Raw genomic sequence first — 12,205 nt, 5'->3', positions numbered from 1 at the left:
CCAAGTATCAGAGCTGTTCCTTAAATTATTTAACACTGGGGATCTGTTCCTCAAATTAACTTTTTCCCTACAACCGACCGACCGCAGGAACAGATAGAGGATCTGGAATCACGAGGGTGTGTCCACAGCCTGATGAGCGTGTGCCGTCTCTAGAGAACTTAAAGCTCTACACTGTTGGTTAACAAAGTCTCCTGTTTCCATCCCCATTTCATCATATGAATTAATATTATTGTATTTCGTTATCATTTGAGCGGAAGCCAAACTAAGTTTTCAAATTTAAAAATTAACTTACATCACTAAAACATTTAGAGTCATTTTAATGGCCCACAAATTCAGTTTAAAGTCTACTTGAATTGGGGGGCCTTGGGTGGCTCAGTCGGTTAAGTGCCCAACTCTTGATTTTGGCTCAGGTCATGATCTCATGGTTGTGAGATCAAGCCCTGTGTCAGGCTCCAGGCTCAGCATGGGATTCTCTCTCTCTGTCCCTCTGTCTCTGTCCCTATCCTGCTCACATTATCTCAAAATAAATAAAAAGAAGCATTAAAATAATAAATAAATAAAGTCTACTTGGAGGTACTTGCAAAACTGTCTTTAAAAAAATTTTTTTTAATGTTTATTTTTTGAGAGAGAGAGACAGAACACAAGCAGGGAAAGGGCAGAGAGAGAGGGAGACACAGAATCTGAGGCAGGGTCCAGGCTCTGAGCTGTCAGCACAGAGCCCAACATGGGGCTCGAACCCACAGAGCATGAGATCATGACCTGAGCAGAAGTAAGACACTCAACTGACCTAAGCCACCACAGGCGCCCCAAAACTGTCTTTTAAAGTGTGCTTTAGGGGAGCCTGGGTGGCTCAGTTGGTTAAGCATCTGACTTCGGCTCAGGTCATGATCTCTTGGTTCATGGGTTCGAGCCCCGTGTCAGGCTCTGTGCTGACAGCCAGCTCAGAGACTGGAGCCTGTTTCAGATTCTGTATCACCCTCTCTCTCTGACCCTCTCCTGCTCACGCTGTCTGTCTGTCTGTCTGTCTGTCTCTCACTTTCTCTCAGAAATAAATAAAACGTTTTTAAAAATTTTTTAATAAAATAAAGTGTGCTTTAAAGATGAGAATTAAAATTTTTTTCAGACTTTTGCTATCTTTCTGCCTGCAAGACTTCTAAAATGGCCAATAAGTTGGAAAAAAAACTAGATAAAACACTTAAATACAACTCTTTCAAGCCTCAACTAGCAAATCTTTTTTTTTTAATGTTTTATTTATTTCTAGGAGAGAGAGAGAGAGACAGCGTGAGCAGGAGAGGGTCAGAGAGAGAGGGAGTCACATACTCTGAAACAGGCTCCAGGCTCTGAGCTGGCAGTCAGCACAGAGCCTGACACGGGGCTCGAACCCACGAACTGCGAGATCATGACCTAAGCGAAAGTCGGACGCTTAACCGACTAAGCCACCCAGGTGCCCCTCAACTAGCAAATCTTAAATTTGATTCTTTAACACAAGAATCTTTAACTTTCTTATTACAAGTAGAGAATTCAGATTTCACAGGAGCCTGGAGAGGACTCAGAGGCAGCGAAGGATATTAGGAAAGAAAGTTGGATGTAAACTTTCCCTTTGTAGAGCAGGAATAGAGTTCTCTTTCTTTCTTCTCTGGGATCTCAGGAAACTTCAGAGAGAAGAGTTGGCCAGAAAATGGGTGTGACCATAGCAACTAGCTTAGAAATCTAACAGAAGAGTCTTCAAGACCCACTCACTGGTCAAGGCAAACATACTCACATATATGGAGACACTATCAAAGAATTTTAAAATTAGCATTTTGTGGGGGTGCCTGGGTGGCTCAGTCAGTTAAGCGTCCAACTTCGGCTCAGGTCATGATCTCGAGGTTCATGGGTTTGAGCCCCACGTTGGGCTCTGTGCTGACAGCCAGCTCAGAGCCTGGAGCGTGTTTCAGATTCTGTGTCTCCTTCTCTCTCTGACCCTCCCCTGCTCACGCTGTCTCTCTCTCTCTCAGAAATAAATAAAACTTTTAAAAAAAGTTAAAAAATAAAATAAAACAAAATAAAATAAATTTTGTGCTTTCATATTAAATGATATGCATATAAATACTATGCAATCATTAAAAAACTATTTTGAAAGGGGAAATGCTTAATACTTAATGAATACCTTAAAGGAAGATGCAAAATTCTATATGCAGTAAGATCTATATTTATTTACAAAAAAAAAGTAAATATACCTCTACACATTTCTGTGCTTCTGTAGAAAGGAGGACTCTTTACAGAATAATATGGTAATCTCTAGGATATACGGATAAGTGAAAAAAGGCAGCCAGAGGAAAGTGTGTAGCATGCCACCATTTAAATTTTTTTTAATGTTTATTATTATTGAGACAGAGAGAAACACAGCATGAGCAGGGGAGGGGCAGAGAGAGAGGGAGACACAGAATCCGAAACAGGCTCCAGGCTCTGAATTGTCAGCACAGAGCCTGATGCAGGGCTTGAACCCATGAACTGTGAGATCATGACTTGAGCCAAAGTCGGACGCTCAGCCGACTGAGCCACCCAGGCGCCCCGGCATGCCAACATTTAAAAACAGAAGGAATATAGGGGCACCTCTCAAAAATAAACATTTAAAAAATAATAATTAATAAATATTTAAAAATTATTGGACAGTTGGAAAAATAGGAAACAAACTCAATGTTTATATTAAGGGACTATTACTGATTTTTTCTTTTCTTTGGTAGGAGAAATGTTGATACTGTGGTTAGATTTTAAAAGGGATGCCCTGGTCTCCTATAGATACATAGTGAAATACAGATTAAATTATACGATGTCTAGGATTTGCCTCAAAATAATTCACAGCGGGAGAATGGGATCAGAGGGCCGTGTGCAGAGAGAGACGGACGGGGTAGGAGTTGTTCATTAGTGAAGCTGGTTCATTGGTTCATGATTCACTGTACTATTATCTCTATTTTTGTATATTTTTGATATTTTTGATAATAAAATCCTTTCAAAGGGAAAAATAAGAAAAATTACATATTTTACGCACAAAAGAGTTGAACCACGTCAAGAAGACGAGCTAAACACATGCTTTTCATCCCTTCCTGCCACAACCCTATGGAAATGACACAAAACATATTTTAAAACAATAACGCATAACCCCAGAAAGGATACCAGTATCGTACCAGAACTTCCAAAGAATTTCTGGGAGATAAAAGATCAAAAACAATGTTTGGGGTTGATTGAGAAACCAGACACCAATAATCACAAGCTAAATCACAGTGCAGAAAAATTGCTGGTGGCGTAACAGGAAAGGGGAGGGAAACCCCAAGCTCAGAATCAACACAAGCGGACAGCGGGAGTGGAGCCCTGGGGCAGCCCTCTCCGCATTTGCTTGAAACCGCGGTCCTCACACTTGGCCGCACGTTGATCATCTGGGGAGCTCTGAACACTCTGCTGCCCCCACCACCCCATATCCATGAAAGCAGACTCTCCCCGTGTGCGTACCTTACACCACATTCACCAGCAGGTAGACAGGGACCTTGGTTTGGCCTGAGAAGGACACTGTTCACTCTGGCCTTGACTGTTGGTGATGACAGACTCTCTGAAACTCCCCTCCCTTCGGAACCCCCAAGGAAGTAATCAGTAAAGGGCTGAAAGTGGACCCACAGAAGCGAAGAGCCGCGGGCAAGTCATCCACCAACAGCAGGGATTTGGGGACATTTGTTGAAGACAGAACACAGGTGGAAGCCTTTCTATGGGTGACACAGAGGAGAAGCAGCCACAGCAAGGGTGCTTGGAGAAGCATCTGCCCCGTGGAGGACAGGGGCAGGAGGCATTTGAGCACAGGGGACTGTGTCACCAAAGTCACCTGACCGCCCTTAACAGGACTCAACAGCATCAGAGTCCAGCACTTTCCATCAGGCAGAGAGGCTGTGAATGAACGTGAATGGATGGCTTGAGAAGAAACGAGGCACCTGGGGTAAATGTCGGTATCCGAGGTAAAGCCCTTCCAAGGGGAGATTCTGGAATATGGGAGGAACTTAGTCAAATGACTCCCCTCAGAGTGAAACCTGACGGTCAGCAAGTCCCACTGATTTACCCAGAGCCTGCCTTTCCGTTCAGAGAAGAAGCCTACAACAGAAATGAATGTCCACACAAAACAGAGGGTAAATAAAATAATCCAGCCTGTTATTCTTAAATATGTTCGTTCAGCCAAATCTCTGAAGAAAACCAGCATCGTGAAGAAAGAACAAGAATGACCAGCAGACCAGCCCACCCCATAGGCTCAGTTTCATATGCAGGAGAGACGATACTCTGTGCCCATAAGTGGTATGAAAATGGGAAAAAATCAGAAAACAGTAAGTGAACATTTAAAAAGATGATTCCATCATACAAAATTCAGTAGAAGAGTTGGCAGGTAAGGAGAATCTAGGGATATTGGGGAAATCTTCCAAAAACAAAGAGCCAGCAGACACATGAAAAACACTGAAAGGAAAAGAAGACGCCCAGGGAGTATGCCACACAAAATAATTTAGAACAATCAATGAGGTCATTTCCCAAAATGCAAATGATTCAACCCACGGCCTATCACCTAGAGTTTCTTCCTCATTCAGGATATACGCCTACCCCCTTACAGTCCTGTCTCTGCTGGAAAAATGAGGTGGACTTTTATGCTTCATGGTCACCGTGGGTACTGACAAGGAGTAGAGAAACAGCAACTTTAAGGATATGTTAGCAACCTGACTGTTTCAGTCACGATGGCTACATATTACTCCATAACTTAGTGGCTTAAGAAATGACGATACTGGGGGGCGCCTGGGTGGCTCAGCCAGTTAACCATCCAAATCTTGATCTTGGCTCAGGTGTTGATCTAGGGGACTTGACTTCAAGCCCCGTGCTGGGTTCTGAGCTAGGCATGAAACCTACTTCAAAAAAAGAAAAAGAAAAAAGAAAAATGACATTAATTTTGCTCACACATCCACAATTTAGCAGGGCTTTCCAGGGTTAGCTCATCTCTGCCTTCTTGACATCAACTGAGGAGGTTCAAAGGCTGGGGCTGGAATTCTCTGAAGTCTCTCATGTCTGTCTGCAGTTGGTATCAACTGACAGCTGAGGCCATAACTGGGATGTCTCCATGTGGTGTGGGCTTCCTTACAACATGGCAGCCGGGTCCCAACGAGAAGAGTGGGGAGATACAGACCGAAAGAGGACCAGTCACACAGCATCTCTGCCACCTCATTCCCTTTGTCAAGGCAGCACCAGGGAAGGGGCAATAGATTCTGCCTCTTCATGGGGAGTCACGAGTTTCTGGAAGAGCATACGGGACCGGAAATATTGCTGAAGCGATGTTAAGTAAATGCAACCTGCCACGTTAACACAAATCATTAGGACCCGAGCTTGGGAAGGCATGGTCCCAAAGATCAAAACTTCAGTTTCGGCACTTTGAACCTTGTTTCAGAGGTCACCCAACACCAGTTCTAGACACTGCTCTATTTCCGGAATATGGGCCAAAATAAGGGAGATGTCAATCCCCTACAGCTCCCAGGTGAGGTACTGCAATGCCACCCTGCATCCAGGGTACGAGCTCACCCCTGCCAAAGTGGCATTGTCTATTTAGACACTGTTTTCTGGCTTTTGGAAACCATCTGCTCTGATCGTAACACGGTTCCCCACCGTGACCCAACTTCCCACTGAACTCTGATAACCTGATAACCTTGGAGCCTGTGAGTAGTCTTTCCTATGAATATTCCGCAAACATGCCATGAGCATTCCTCAATGTGGATTTTCCTTCTTAATTTTTCTCTCTCTCTACCTTTTTTAAGTGTTTATTTATTTATTGTGCACGAGCAGAGGAAGGGCAGACAGAGAGAATTCCAAGCAGTTCCGCACTGTCAGCGCAGAGCCCTCCTCAGGGCTCGAACGCACGAACCCTGAGATCATGACCTGAGCCGAATTTGAGTCAGACACTTAACCAACTGAGCCACCCAGGCACCCCTCTTATTTCTCTTGATTAACTGACTGACCTCAACTACACAAGTGTCCTGGACTGTGTTCTGAACCTGTTGTCTTTGATTTTGGACCCAGCTCTGTGAAGAGCGTCCGTCCAAACTTGAACCTTTGTTCCAAGCCTGAGGGAGGGCTGTCCTTTCCTTTTGCCCCCAGCCAGCCCTGCACTAGTCACCCGTCAGCCAGCATTTCTCATCTGCCTTCTTCCTGCTCTCTGCTGCCGATGCACATACTAGACCCTCCAAGGAGCCAGACTGAATCAAAATAAGTAACGGAATTTTCCAGATGATCAACGCTTGGCCCTCTAAACATCAAAATCTTTGTTTTATTTTTAAATGTTTATGTATTTATTTTTGAGAGAGGGAGACACACACACAGAGAGAGAGAGAGAGAGAGAGGGTAGGGGATGGGAAGAGACAGAGGGAGACAGAGAATCCCAAGCAGGCTCCTTGCTGTCAGCACAGAGCCCGATGTGGGGTTTGAACCCAAAAACCATGAGATCATGACCTGAGCCAAAACCAAGAGTCGGAGGGTTAACCAACTGAGTCACCCAGGCACTCCAAAATCTTTCTTGTCTTAACCAGTGGGGGTAAAAACTTCCTAAGATGTTCTACATTATATTATTCTTAAACATGATATCCAGAATAAAGTTGACCCACCTTTCATGGTCATAAACTCTCACCATTACCATTCTTTCTTGCTAAGTGACGTGTTATCACAACAAGAAAGAAAGAAAAAGAGAAATATACTGTGATATTTTTGCTCCTAGAAAGTTAAATTCTAGAAAATATTAATATTCTCATATTGTATACATTTATATACCTCTGATAGTAAATTAAGTTTTTGAATTTTTTTAATGTTTATTTATTTTTGAGAGAGAGAGAGAGTCCAAGCAGGGGAGGGGCAGAGAGAGACACACACACAGAATCTGAAGTAGCTCCAGGCTCTGAGCTGTCACCACAGAGCCCGATGCGGGGCTTGAACCCATGAACTGTGAGATCATGACCTGGGCCCAAGTCAGACATGTATTAATCGACTGAGCCACTTAATTTATCCAGGTGCCCCTGATGGTAAATTAATTTTATGATGAAAATAAGTACAGGGTGCCTGGGTGGCTTAGTCAGTTAAGCGTCCAACTCTTGATTTCAGCTTAGGTCCTGATCTCATGGGTTTGTGAGTTCAAACCCCCTGTCAGGCTCTACACATTAGTGCAGAGATTCTCTTGGGATTCTCTCTCTCTCTCTCTCTGTCTCTCTGCCCCTCCCTCACTTGTGCACACATGCGCTGTCAAAATAAACATTAAAAATAAAATCAGCACAAAACCTGCCCTCTCCAACTGAGATGTGCAGCACATGTACAATTTTTATTTTCCGTAACTGAACTGTACTTCCTTCTGAGCCCCGTTCGGCAAGTCGGAGGTGGGCAGAGCGGTGGACATGGAAGCTGGGTGGACGCTTGTCTCAGGCTGCCCTAACGAAAACTGGCCCCATTTCGGTGGTCTCTGAGACTTGGAGGTCTCTGTGGAGACAGCATCTAGCCCAAGAGGGGGTGCACGCGTTCTGCTGGTAAAAGGAGAGGGAGGCCCCTGCCCCTTGGGCACCTGTAGCCGAAGTGAGGAGTGACAGGTCCTAACTGTAGTGACGAGTGACAGGTCCTAACTGGCGGAGCTCCCAGGACCCGTCTGGCATGTACTGAACGTGTCTGGTGACGCTCGCGGCCTCTGCTCCGTAGGTCACATCGCGGCGATCTCCGCTTGGTGCCTTGAGACGCGTCTGCCATCGCATCCTTGGCTGGACGGTCGGCCCCAGGGCCTGTGCTGGGAGCACCTGGGTCAGCGGCGTTACGGACTGGGAAGCAGGCTCCCTGGCTCTGCCCTCCGCTCCCCTGCCCTCTCTGGGTCCCGCCATGTTACTTGGGCTCCACGCTGAAGGGGGGCTTGACCCAGGGGGTTGAGTTTCCCAGGCCGCACCAAGCCTCCTGCGCTCAGACTTCCCCAAACCTCGGAGTTGTTTCTTTGCCCTCCTAATGTCCCCGAGGGCCACAGGGAGACCAGAACCCCATCCGATTTCTCTTTTTCTCTCTCTGCTTCCTACCTCTACCGTCCTTCCCTGGCCCCTTCCTCTGAACCTTCCTGTGTAATCATTCAAAAGACAGCCTTGACTCATATATACCCACTCCTTTTTTTTTTTTTTTAAGGAAAGGGGGAGGGGGTGCAGAGGGAGAGAGTCCTAAGCAAGTCCCAAGCTCAGCGTGGAGCCCAACATGGCTGGGCTCGATCCCACGACCCTGGGATCGTGACCTGAGCTGAAATCAAGAGTCAGGTGCCTAACCGGCTGAGGCACCCAGGAGCCCCTGCCCACTCCCTTTGACTGTGGTTTTGACTAAAACTCAGTAGTCTTGAGTCTAACAGGCTTGCTCTTGATGCATGTGTAAGAGAGTGTTTAGTGCTTCATGAAATTTTTTTTTTCTCAACAAGCCAGGATTTCAAAACTTCTGTTTTGCCAAGACTTAAAAAAAAAAAAAAAAAAAAGTTTTAATGTTTATTTATTTTTGAAAGAAACAGAGCACGAGCAGGGGAGGGGCAGAGAGAGACGGAGACACAGAATCCAAAGCAGGCTCCGAGCTGTCAGCGCAGAGCCTGACGCAGGGCTCGAACCCACGAACCGCAAGATATGACCTGCGCCAAAGTCAGGCGCTTAATCGACGGAGCCCCCCAGCGCCCCTGTTTTGCTAAGACTTTAAAAAGCCAAACTTGAGATTTAAAGCTGAACAGCGATGCCTCTATTCTGTGCTTTTACTGTCTCGACGCAGCCCCGTCTTGGTGGGAATGTTCCACTGCCCCGGCCGGCGTGTGGCCTCCAGTGCAGCCCTGAGCACTGGAAATATTGCAGTGCCCCTGGGGACTGCGCGGTGCATTTCATTTTCATTAGTTTAGACCACAGTGCCACTAGTGGCTGTGTTGGACCACGAGAAAGACAGCAAACTTCGGGGCGCAGACCCAGGGGACAGAAGCTGCCGTGAGAGCAGCTGGCTTGCAAACCCCTCAGCACTGCCGTCCCCGCCACAACGGTCTGTTGCTCTATTCAAAGGTGCTTTCTAGTGTCAGGGATGATCTAGAAAGAACGGCCTATTTCTGTTCCTGCCGGCATCTACAGAGTTTATTCAAAGCATACTGAGGGGCGCCCGGGTGGCTCAGTCGGTTAAGCGTCCGACTTCGGCTCAGGTCATGATCTCACGGTTCGTGGGTTCGAGCCCCGCGTCGGGCTCTGTGCTGACAGCTCAGAGCCTGGATCCTGCTTCGGATGCTGTCTCCCTCTCTCTCTGACCCTCCCCTGCTCACACTGTCTCTCTCCCTCTCTCTCTCTGTCAGAAATAAATAAAACATTTTTTAAAAATTTCAAAGCATACTGAGCCCACTCAGCGTCTTTTAGAGAAGACATCCCGGCTGCTAAAGGCAAATATTTACGGAGAAATTGGTATTTGGTTCTCTTTAGGAGAAAGATCGAGAGCTTGAAATTAGGAACATCTATGCAAGTCGGATACTCAAAAATTTACATGACAAAGAAGATTATCCAACAGGTAGGCCTTAATTATTTTTGCTTAAAATGTATTTTTAAGTGTGTGGTCCTATGTCCCTGCTTTAGATCATGAAAATAATGGGTATTTTAAACCATCACTTTATCAGGCACTGAAACACATGAGTCCAGAAGGACAAGGAGCCGGGCTGTGGGGGCATCAGCAGGAGGGACCGCGCGCGCCCTCTGGTCCTCCGGCCTCCGCGCCGGCCCGCGTGTCCTGCCCGCAGGCGAGAGAGGGCCGCCCTCCAGCCTGGAGGAGAGTGTCTGCCAGATATCGAACTTTCCACGTGCATCTCTTAGCCAGTGTGGGGGGGGGGTTCTTAATTTTTTTTTTTTTTTAAAGAGAGAGTGCAAGCAGATGAGGGGCAGAAAGCGAGGAGAGAGAGAATCCCAAGCAGGCTCTGGACGGTCAGCGCAGAGCCCGACGTGGGGGTCAGTCCCATAATCGGTGAGATCATGACCTGAGCTGAAACCAAGACTCGATGTTCAACTGACTGAGCCCCCCAGGCGCCCCAAAATGCACCCACTTTAAGTGTGCAATTCAGTGGGTTTTGACCGTAGTCAGTGCAGGACCTCTGCCTCCTCAGGAGGCCCCCCACGCACCCCCTGCCTCACGAGTCCCTGTCCTTGTCCCTGGGACAACCACCGATTCCCCTTGTCACCGCAGCTCTGATCGCCTGTTCTCGACTCTCCCGCACGTGAGGTCACACAGCAGGTGCTATCCTGTGTCTGGCTTCTCTTGTTCAGCCTAATTAATGCTTCGGGGAGTCACCCATGCTGCCATCATCCGTGTGTACCTTTCCGTTGCTGAGCGGTGTTTTTCCTTCGAGACGGGTGTACTTGTTCCCTCCACTCCCTGTTGCCCCCCACGTCTGCCAGCATAAGGCTTTGCTCAGAAGAGGCACAATAGAAATACCCTGTTTTGGTAGAAAAAGTCACTACGTGCTCACTTTTTTTTTTAACGTTTATTTATTATTGAGAGACAGAGACAGAGGATGAGCAGGGGAGGGTCAGAGAGAGAGAGAGTGAGACAGAGAATCTGAAGCAGCTCCAGGCTCCGAGCTGTCGGCACAGAGCCCGACGCGGGGCTCGAACCCACGAGCTGTGAGATCATGACCTGAGCTGAAGTCGGATGCTTAACCGACTCAGCCACCCAGGCGCCCCACTACGTGCCCACTTTTAAAGGCAATTACCCTCAGGGGCACCTGGATGGCTCCTCTGGTTAAGCATCTGACTCTTGATCTAGGCTCAGGTCTGAATCTCAAAGTCATGAGTTCAAGCCGTGCACTGGGCTCCATCCTGGGTGTGGAGCCTGCTTTAAATAAACAAAGGCAACACCCTTGCCATTTTCTTGCCTTCCTTTGTTTGCTTCCACTTTGTAATCCAGAAAAACAGCTGGTGGAGAGGATCGTCCCAGCCACGGGCCGTCTACACGGGGTATCACTTTGAGAAATGTGAGCTGTAGATTTGGCGGCGGGCGATCTAACCGCTGGTCATCAAGGGCGCCGGCGCAGGAAGTCTGTGGCGGGGGCCGCGTGTCCTCCCACGGCACCGCCGCTGTAGCCTCCTTGCCCTGCGGGCTAACACTGTGATCTGCACAACCTCACTGGCCCCGAAATAAGGCAAACAGGCAAAATGATGGGGAAAAGGGAAACTGGCAAATGTTATACGTATATTGAGAAAAAATGTTAATATCTGGTACACTTTGTTTTACCACATGTAAAATATGCTCCTTACATGTAATGTCCCTGTTCTGTAGTTTCTTCAACAAAATCCGTACAAGCAGACCGGAGAAGTGTTTTGTTCACAAGCATGAAACACCAGGAAACCCAAAAATCGGAAGATGTCCCATCTCTGACAACTAAGGTAGAAGAAATTTGAATTCCTTCAGTGTCTAAACCTAGCTTTATGAAAACAGACTATAAGCAGTCTCTCACTCTACACAGAAAGTACTTATGTTCAATGACTAAAATACAATTTAAAACTATCTGTACCCCCAAAATGTTTTGGGGGGTTTTTGCTGCTTTTCTAAATTACAGGGTAAAAAGACAACCAGAAACGTTGGTCACAAAGAAAAATCCACTGAAATGCCTCGTGTGGTTCCTCCCTGTACCAGCAAACTACCAAACCCACAGGAGTCCAAGAGAAAATGTGAAGGTAATTTTAACCACTTTAAAAAGTGTCCTTTACCTTTACTTGATTTTTTTAAGGTGTGAATTTGTGTGTGTATGTGTGTGTGTGAGAGAGAGAGGGGGGGGGGGAGAGAGAGAGAGAGAGAGAGAGAGAGAGAGAGAGAAAGTACACATAAAACACATGCATACAGGGGCACCTGGGTGGCTCAGCCGGTTGAGCATCTGACTTCAGCTCAGGTCATGATCTCTATGTACGTGAGTTTGAGCCCCACATCAGTCCTCCTCTCTCTCTGCCCCTTCCCTGCTTGCACTTTCCCAAAAATTAGGGAAAAAAACACAAACATACAATGTAAAGAATTATCATGAGAGGCACCTGGGTGGCTTAGTCGGTTAAGCGTCCGACTTTTGCTTAGGTCATGATCTCGCGGTTCGTGGGTTCAAGCCCCGCATCGGGCTCTGTGCTGACTGCCAGCTCGGAGCCTGGAGCCTGTTTCAGAGTCTGTG

At 46.9% G+C, this 12,205-nt stretch overlaps 1 protein-coding gene across 4 annotated transcripts in view; it reads left to right on the top strand.

The window, feature by feature from the left end:
* LCA5L (lebercilin LCA5 like) overlaps positions 1 to 12,205 on the top strand; it is a 42,477-nt gene that overhangs the window by 25,430 nt on the left and 4,842 nt on the right. For all 4 annotated transcript variants that reach the window (XM_039228178.1, XM_039228151.1, XM_039228161.1 and 1 more), the window contains 3 exons: positions 9,486 to 9,570; positions 11,329 to 11,435; positions 11,609 to 11,726. In XM_039228178.1, coding sequence (XP_039084109.1) covers positions 9,486 to 9,570; positions 11,329 to 11,435; positions 11,609 to 11,726 — 310 coding nt within the window. The remainder of the gene's footprint in view (positions 1 to 9,485; positions 9,571 to 11,328; positions 11,436 to 11,608; positions 11,727 to 12,205) is intronic.

The sequence above is a fragment of the Hyaena hyaena genome, unplaced genomic scaffold, assembly GCF_003009895.1.
Source record: "Hyaena hyaena isolate Hyena2069 unplaced genomic scaffold, ASM300989v1 scaffold_2, whole genome shotgun sequence".
Taxonomy (NCBI): Eukaryota; Metazoa; Chordata; class Mammalia; order Carnivora; family Hyaenidae; genus Hyaena; species Hyaena hyaena.
The sequence above is the reverse complement of the archived record's forward strand: the minus strand, read 5'-3'. Positions and strand labels throughout refer to the sequence as shown.